The following is a 9,323-nucleotide window of genomic DNA, read 5'->3' as shown; positions in this document are numbered from 1 at the left end:
CTACTATATTATCCCCTATTAATCCTTTGTTTCGATATTTACATTTACATCAATTTGATGATTTATGTGTTTTTGATTTCTCTTCTTCCCCACTACCTACTTTTCGATCCTCGAGTTCTAACCATCTATCCCGTTTGGATTATTTTTGGACTTCTTTTGCTTTTCCTGCTGCGCATTTGTGGTTGTATGTTTTAGATTCTTCAGACACCTTTAGCTCTGATCATTTTTTATTGATCGCTTTCTTCGACTTTCTCAATATTCGTGATCTACGTACTCTGAGTTATCTAAAACAGCGCTCACGTTATCGAACCGAATTTAATGTTCATGCTGCTCTCCCTGAACAAAAGATTCTTTTCACTGCGAAAGTGGATTCTGGACTTAAACAACTTGCACCTTCTTATGGTACTGGACATCTTAATAATGACTGGCATAGACTGAAATCTGCCTTACTTAATGCTGCTCGTTGTGCTTTTCCCAAACAAGTTATTTCCTTGAATAAGCCTTGAACTATTCCCTTTGAACTTAGACCTTTTAATCACTTTAGTCATAAATTAGATCATTATATTAGTTCACTTTTTAAAATCTTTTCGATTTCTGATCTTTATTTTTCTTGGAATCGATTTTTTCCTTCTTTTTATAAAGAATTTATTGACCTATTTCCCGATCAGAGTGTCCTTATTGATACTCTTCCTAATCCTACATCACTTTATTCGGTCTTTACATCTTTGCATTTAGATTTTCTATCCTTTTTAACAAAATTTCGAACTTCTTTACGAACCGTTAAACAGTTTATTTCTGGAAAAATCACCGTGGAATTGGATAATTTTAAACAAGTTGATATGAAAGCAGCTATTGCTGAACGGAACTCCAATTTTTATGAAGATAAAGGAAAATTTATCTGTAGCTCCTTGAATCGTGAAAAGCGTAGTATTGTCTTGGATCGAGTACTTATCACTGATATACCTGGTAATCCTCAATTGTTGGTTGCACCGGACGACATTCATAAGGCTGCTATTAAACATTTTCAAAATGTGGTTGGTTTCAGTCAATCTCCGTTCAAAACCCTTCACGGTCTTCCTGATCGATGGAAAAGTCACTATACTCCTATCTCCTCAATTGACCCAGATATATATTTAATGGTTATGGCGCCTGTTACTGAAGAAGAACTCCTAGCAGTTATTAATAACTCTCCACACCACAAGGCTCCTGGTCCCTCATCCATACCTTATGAATGGTTTAGATTATTATCTTCTGAGGGAATCCTTTATCTGTGTAAACTGATGAATTCGTGTTTGGCGAAATCCGATATCCCTGAGGATTGGCGTTTAGCTTCTATTGTACCCATTCCTAAACCTCATGAGTTTGAATGTTTATTAAAGAATACCCGCCCAATTACTTTATTGGAAACTGCTCGGAAATTGTTGGTCAAAATTATTACAGATCGTCTTTCTCGAATTATAACTAAATATCAAGTGCTTACTGGTGACAATTTTGCTGGACTCCCTGGTTCATCTGTCAACACTCCTATTAATATATTTGATGGCATTATGAAAAGCCACCGTGTTTCTCAAATCCCGCAAGAATTATGGATTCTAAGTCAAGATATTTCTAAAGCGTTTGATTCTATAGATCTGAGCATGCTTCGACTTTGTTTCGACCGGCTTAAATTTCCCTCTAATCTTTCTAACTTTATAATAAGTCTATTTACTTCTAGGAAGAATAGAATTTTAACTCCTTTTGGCAAAACTGAATCATACGATCTTTTGATCGGTATTGATCAAGGCGAGGTCATTTCTCCACTTCTTTGGACTATTTACTTCGATCCCCTTTTGACTAAATTATCATCATCAGCAATTTCCCCTTATATATGAAGTTCTGGTATCTCTGCAAATATTCTTGACATCAATAATAATGAAGATGTTGCCGTACCTATTACTCAACTTACCTATATGGATAATTCCACTTTAATTGCTTCTTCTTTGGCGGGCTTAGAACAATTACTTTCTGTAGCTCATGATTTTTATTTTTTAAATATTACAGTAAACTTCTCAAAATACGAGTTAGTCTCTTCTTCAGCTGGCAATAATTTAATTTCTTTTCAATTGGTCTCTGAAATTCCGGCTTATCTTTCTTCTATGAGCTTCTCTTTACAAGCCCTGAGATTATCCTCATATTTTCGGTTTTTGGGTGTTTGGTTCAATTTACTAGGATCCCCTAATTTTGTCCTTTCACAACTTAAAGATATTTACTCCTCCTTTATTACGTCTGTACGATTTAAGAAATTATTCCCTGTTCAATTGGCTTATCTTCACTCTTCGGTTGTTTTACCGAAAGTCCAATTCTGCTTCCAAGTATTATATTTGTCAGAATCACAGGTTATGCGAATCGCTAACAGATATTATGGTTTACAACGCAAAGCTCTTTCTGTGGCTCGCACTTTTCCTTCTATAGCTTTGACTAGCAGGTTTTTCAGTAAAGATGCCAATCCTTATGATTCTTTATGTGAACGACTTTTATGTCGTTTCCTATCTTGGATCTCTTTATTGTCCACTGGTTCCAAGCAGGCGAATTGGGTTCTAATTATGTTACGAACTCTGCAGCTTACTTTAAAATGGCCTAATTCTCTTGATTCTCTTATAGATTTTTCTTTATGGACTTCCAAACGCCGTTCAATTAGTCATAACTGGCTTTTTCAAGCCATCAAATTACTTTGAGAATCTGGACTCCAATTTGATTTTTCAGATTATACATTTCTCAAGTTAATGCCTGATGAAGCGTGTCCTTTAGTCTCTTTATCTTCTAACCTGGCTGTTCTAGAAACGCGTTCTTGGCTTAAATCTGCTCTCTGGTGTCTTTCACAAGTTGTGGATTTATTTTATAATTTCCCATTTACATGGAATGACCTTAAGCATATGGGCCTTGTTGCCGCCACTGGAAAAACTCCTTCTTGGTTTCGGATTATTATCTCTCTTTCCAGTCTAACTTCTCTTTTACCTAAACGTATGAGACTTATTGATATTACTCCATCCTTATCAACTTTGGTGGGAAAGTTTGTTGATACAATTAATACTTCCTCTTACATTCGATTCCGAAATAAGTATTATTAGATTGCTGGAATTGATTCTTCAAATTCTCTTATTTTTGGGCGGGTCTTTTATACTTTTGATGACGACTCTGGTACTCGGGTTGTATATTTCTCCCATTGGATTCTCACTATGCATAATCAAATGCAGATTACTCCTTGTCCCGGTTGTTCCCTAGGCCCTTTGGCTTTGAAAACAGTTGGCGGAAAATTAATTCATCGTTCTTGTTTATCTGTTTTACCTTCTTATCGTTGTTTGCAACTTTTTCAAATGACTGTACATGTAGATATTTCTCAACAAATTATTAATTTAAAACTTTCTCCTTTTATTTTATGTTCTTATTTTAGATTTTTATCTGGATTTTCTGAACTATATGTTCCTGATAGATATATAGCATTAGCACAACTACCTTTATTGCATTGTGACAGTTCTCCTGCCCTACTACCCGATCTTACTCCAGTACCAAATTGTAATTTTGCCCTAAGTTCGGACACCACTTTCCATATATCTGGAACTCTTCACGCCATTGATTCTACAACTTCATTATTGGTCTGTGCCTGGGTACAAACCCTTGACGATTTCATACTTGACTCTAGAATTTTTTCTTGTCCTATGATTTCTCCATACAACGATGTTGCATAACTAGCTTTTATATTATACGTGTTGAATTCCCTTTTTTTGGATTCGTCTGTGTCCTTTGTTTCCCTGTTTAATTTTGATACGTTGTTCTCAAGATGGTGTGACGCTTCTCCTATACAACGTGTCTGAATGAAAAATCATTCTTTATGGTCCTGTATCTCAGAGTTGCTGATATCCAGAAGAATTACTTATAGATTCTTTAGTTTTACCAAAGACTCTATTCCCACATATTCTGTTTGGGCCCGTAATCTTTTTAAAACACCTGACTGGCCTGCCTTATTGCAACCTACACCATTTATGGATGATATCTTTCCTTCCTTTTTGAAAACCATGGGTCTCTTCACTGGATATGATGAACTTTTAACTCGAGACCCAGTTGATTATTGGCGTTCCTTCACTGATATTTGCCATTTCTTCTCTTTGATTGGACTTTCCCGTTTTTCGCCCTTGCAATCTACTTTTTATGTTATGGATTGGTCTCTTTCTTTTGAAATTTTTAGACAAACTTTATATCCGAACAACGCCGTAACCAAAACTTCCGTTTTTACGCAATTCCGTCTTAAACTTTGGTTTGATGAACTTCCTATCATGTATAAACTTTCCCAAAGATTTCCTGGCCTATATGCTGATAACTCCTTGTGTCCGATTTGTGGAACTTTCATGAAAACGTTAGAATATCTTTTCATTTGTTCACCTAGCTACCTGGATGTTGAGGATGATAACCCTGTGCTTCTGAATCACAAAGATGTAACTACAGATCTTATTGAACGTTTTCTGGTCAAACTTGCTACTAAGGTTTCCTCTTCTCCACGTTGCAAACAATCATATGATGAACTTCTTATGGCTCTTCATAATTTATCGACGCTTGGTCTTCCAGATTTGCTTTTGAATAATAATTACTCCTCTTTTTCTGCTTCTTGGTTTCTCTGAGGCTTCATCCCATGTGATCTTTCAAGGTGCCTTATTCGCTGCTCTGGTCTTAATTATAAATCTTTATCTCCTGACTCCTATTATTTCCCGTATATATTTGAAATTACAACGCGAAATTTATCATGGTCTTTGGCGATCAAGGTGTAAAATTAAAGTTACAAAAGACACGGCAAAAGGAATTTTGCCAAGTACTCTTCGATCATACAAAGGACCTTCTGTTCAACCTTTCCGCTTTTCTGCTCCTCCAATTGCTCTGTCTCAGGCCGATGAGCCTCTTTCTCCGCTTCAGGCTTCTGAATGGTCCTCTCTTGGTATCAAATGGCTCCATTCCTCTTTAACCCAACGACTCTCATGGTTTCATCACCTGTTGGGTTTTCTGAAGAGTCGAACAGTCCTCATCTGGAATAATATCTTGGCAGGTTGTAAGATCGGGTAAGATTTTCTGGATTTGGGTAGTTGATCCGAAACTTTGCTTTTTAGGTTTAAAGTTGGGATATACAAGTTTGGGATTTATAGTTTAGTTTGCTTCTCTATATGTACAAATTTGTGCGACTATTTTCTTTTTGTTTAGTTTATTTATTTACTTTTTGTTTTCATTGTATTTTGAGTGTACGAAGTTATAAATGATTAATAAAAATCACTGTTAGTCTATCAAATGTGAGTTATATCACCATATCTAAGGTTGCTTGCCGAAACCTAGGGGTTTAGGCAAGATGGCGTTTCGCCAAAAAGTGAAATTCTGCCGAAACTATATTAAAGTTATATTAAAAAACTGGCGAAACTTTAGAGAAAGGCGAAACTGCCGAAACTTATTATAAATGCCGAAACTGCCGAAACTCTGCCAAAACTATAATAAATCTATAGTAAAATTTTGATGAAACTAATCATAAGATTTTGAAGAGGTTTAGACAAGCAACCTTAACCATATCTCAGTAGTATATGATTGAGACCCTCATTAAGCCTGAGTATGGTGAGGTCGCAGGTTCAATTCTGCCAATCACAGAAATAAAACGAATTTTACTGTAGATGCTACCACCAATAGCGTGAAGATACAGGGATTAGTTGGATTGGATTGCATCTTGGTGTATTAATATGTACAGTAACGGTCACATATTTCAACAAAGAGTTTTGATGTTCTTTTCATGTTCCCTAAGAGATCGTTGGTAAATTCAGAGTCTTGTCTTTGAGGTCACTGCTTGCATACCTTAGGAGTGGTATCTTGTCTTGGTGGTCACTAGTAAGAACTATACCACTAAGAGTGTGGCAAACTTTACTGCGTGGGGTTTGTCGTGCTAGATGGGTACCATAAATGGTAAAGTCAAGGTGCAATGTCTTCATATTAGTTTACCTTCTAATAGGTTTAGACCAACCTGTATGTTTCTGAACCAATGGTATCAGGACATAAATATGGGGTTCGATTCCCTACCATACTCGCTCCTAGTTGGTAATCCTTCATGATTAAGAGCCTACTATAAAAGGTGATCCTAGAGATTTCTTGAGGTTTCCTGTCCTGGTGGTCACGGTCTGTGTTGGTATACCTTCATAACTACCACTAAGGGTTCACAACTATACCATCGGTGATAGGTAATTACGTCGGGGTAAGTAGCCTTGAATAAACCTAGTATCTAAGAGCTGATACTCGGAAGGGTTCTAAATAGTTAACTGATATTATGAAAGCCATCACTGTACCATTAGCTGGGGGAACTTGTACAAAAATATACTAGCTAGAGGCTACCTTATAGTGGATGAATGGTTAGTAAGGAAGGCCACATGGGGTTAGGTCTTGGCACAAGATGGTTTCAGGATGTGCTATATGATAACCCGTCAAAGTTAGTATCCTATATGATGCTGACCGCTTTAGGGTGTTGTGATATGTGCGATGGAGTCCATTTATAGATGACCATTCCTTCCAGAGTATAATAATATATCCTCAAATGTGAGTTATATCAGTATTGTTCAGGTCCTAGTTTAATACCAATCAAGATAAAGATTTTCAATGAAGTTTTGAATCAATTGGTTATTAGTATTATTTAAATGTAATTTATTCAAAATTAACAAAAATTATTAAAATCTTCATAATAGTTGATAAATATAACTATCCTTTAAATCCAAATATTAAAATTTATGAAGTTCAATTTCATTAGTTTTTAAAAGAAATAAACTGATATATTAAAATATCTTACTGCAGTTCCAACTATAAGTACTTAAAGTATATACAAATTATTAACTAAAAAATATCCAGTTACTTACATTTATCACAAAAATTTATATAATAAAATACAAAAAATTAGAAGATTTAAATAAATAAAAGAAAAAGATAATATAGAAAATATATTACAGGATTTGTATAACCTTTAAAAGGAAGATAAGAAAAATTCAGATTGAGTAATTAAAACATATATTAGCTTTATTTCTAACTGTTTACTATCAATAAGGTTAATTATATTACTTACTATACTATAATTGTTGTACTTGCACCATATTTGAGGATCCTGGATATCTAATATAAAAGTTATAATGGACTTTTGGCCAAAAACACCCCTTTTTGCTAAAACTCAAAAAATCATTTTTTGTAAATATCTCAGCATCCAGTGATTCAATTTTAATGAACTTTTTTTATTTTGTGGCCCTCATTTAGCTCTACAATTTAAAAAAATGTTCATCAAAATTGGACTACTGGATGCTGAAATATTTACAAAAATTGATTTTTTAAGCCCCTGAAAAATGGGCTAATTTGCTGAAAGTGTGACTTAATCCCGATCTGCCAACTCTTTCTTGTAGATCCTTGGTCAAAAATTTTGCGAAAGAAATTTTTATTCTTCATATTAACACATCTCTTATTTTACTACTAAAATGCCTCCCAAAGGTAACAAAAAAGCTGGCAATAACCCTAACGGGGGACCTGCCAAGCGTCAAGACAAACGAAACAAAAATAAAGACTCTGGCTCTGACGTTTCAAACTCAGATAATGAACAAACAAACAATAAAAACAACCCTTCCAAACGCACTCGTACGCTCCCAGAAAACCCTATGGAAGAAGACTACGTCGCCGACTCAGCGGCTGATGCTGGAGGCAGCAATACTACTCCTCCTCAACAAAATAATGCTGATAACTTTTCGTCTCCTCCTCCCAAAGATATTACTGCGCCTTCTGCGCCTAGTACTGTCACGTCTGGTACCGACGCGTCCATGCATGCCCCAAAAGACAAAGAAACTTCCCCCTTAGACGTGTCTCCTAATAAAGATATTATGGATACCAATGATACTTCTTCTCTTCCCCTTGACACGCCCACTATTTCCATTCTTAGGCGTGATTATCAGGCTGCTGCAGCTCCTAATACTTCCCCTGAATTTATCAAAAAGTATCCTACCAATCGGGCTATGATTGACGCTGTTAATAACCTCCTTTTGGAAACTTATCACTCTTACACTGGCCGCGCTCGCATGTCTGGTTCTGGTGACCTCAAACGATTAGTCATTCATTTTAATTCAACTACTGAACGTGATGCCTGCCTTTCTCTCCAACATGATGATCTTGCCGATCTCTGATTTTTTCTACATGACCCTCAGCAACTCCGAACTGATGAAGATCTCCGGGCTATCCAAGTCACTGACATTCCATTCTTCATCAAGAAAGATGACATTACTGCTCTTTTTAAAAAATATGGTAACATACAATCCTGTCGCATCCATACACGTACCAATGCTAAAGTTCAGCAAGCTCGTATTGTTTATGATGATGCTTCTTCTATCCAACATTTCATGGATAAACAGTGGGCAATCTATTGTTATTCCACTTGTTTACGTATTACACCATGCTCCCTCACCCTTGATCAAAAGAAAACACGACGTAAATTCATCACCGTTTTATCTCAGCTCCCTCCTAACACAAAAGATGTGCATTTAGCACCCTTGGTACAAGCAATTGGCGCTATGGCCGTTAATATCCCACTATCTCTTAATTCCTATAAACCTAAACGATGGGCTTACATCACTTTTCAATCACAACAAATGATGGACACCGCAATGGAACAATCAGTCGCCCTGCAAGGCCACAGACTCCAATGGGAACTCCCAGAGAATACAAACAAGCTTTGCCACAGATGCGGCAAACTTGGCTGCGCTCCTACTGCATGCCCATTGAACAATTCTTGTGGTCGCTCACGTACCCGTAATCCTGTTGCACACTTAAAAGAACGTTTTAATATTGGACGATCTAATAACCATGACTCTTCTGTTAATCGCAATAGACATCGTTCCCGTTCTCAATCCAAAGATCATTCTAATTCCCGACAACGTAACCATTCAGCCAATAACACCGGACGGAGCAATAACAATACCAATAACACTTCTTCGCCCAATCCTTCTAATTCCAATAAATCTATCCAATCTGCACAATGACCTCGCTCTAATGAGCGTAAAGGCAAAGACCGTTCAGTTTCCTTTTCCACTTCCCAACGTAATAGTACCTCCATTCCCAACTCATCTGGCCATAAACAACCTCCTTTGGTGGATCCTAATTGCTCCCAAATTCAAGAGATCCTTTCGGTGCTTAAAAACCTTCAAGAAGATATGGCTAGTGTACGTGCTAGAATTCATGCTTTTGAATTAGCTGATCAGAGGATGTCTTGGTTGGAACTTCGTGTTTTTGGACATAAGCAAGACGATGTT

At 36.5% G+C, this 9,323-nt stretch overlaps 2 protein-coding genes across 2 annotated transcripts, besides 1 other annotated feature; both read left to right on the top strand.

The window, feature by feature from the left end:
• The first annotated feature begins 1,440 nt into the window (after positions 1-1,440).
• Positions 1,441-1,461: a sequence feature (Short protein (OCT59_017332, UZO25045.1) was converted to a misc_feature.).
• A 1,301-nt stretch (positions 1,462-2,762) lies between these two features.
• Positions 2,763-3,725, top strand: OCT59_017331 (uncharacterized protein; the record flags this gene model as incomplete). Its single annotated transcript, XM_066137424.1, has 2 exons — positions 2,763-3,041; positions 3,108-3,725. 2 exons carry the CDS (start codon positions 2,763-2,765, stop codon positions 3,723-3,725), a joined length of 897 nt encoding a protein of 298 aa, XP_066004011.1.
• A 126-nt stretch (positions 3,726-3,851) lies between these two features.
• OCT59_017330 (uncharacterized protein) lies at positions 3,852-5,088 on the top strand (the record flags this gene model as incomplete). The annotated part of the gene is made up of 2 exons (XM_066137423.1): positions 3,852-4,642; positions 4,794-5,088. 2 exons carry the CDS (start codon positions 3,852-3,854, stop codon positions 5,086-5,088), a joined length of 1,086 nt encoding a protein of 361 aa, XP_066004010.1.
• Between the last annotated feature and the right edge of the window lie 4,235 nt (positions 5,089-9,323).

The sequence above is a fragment of the Rhizophagus irregularis genome, chromosome 26, assembly GCF_026210795.1.
Source record: "Rhizophagus irregularis chromosome 26, complete sequence".
Lineage (NCBI taxonomy): Eukaryota > Fungi > Glomeromycota > Glomeromycetes > Glomerales > Glomeraceae > Rhizophagus > Rhizophagus irregularis.
Note: the sequence above shows the minus strand (reverse complement) of the source record. Positions and strands in the feature narration are given on the sequence as shown.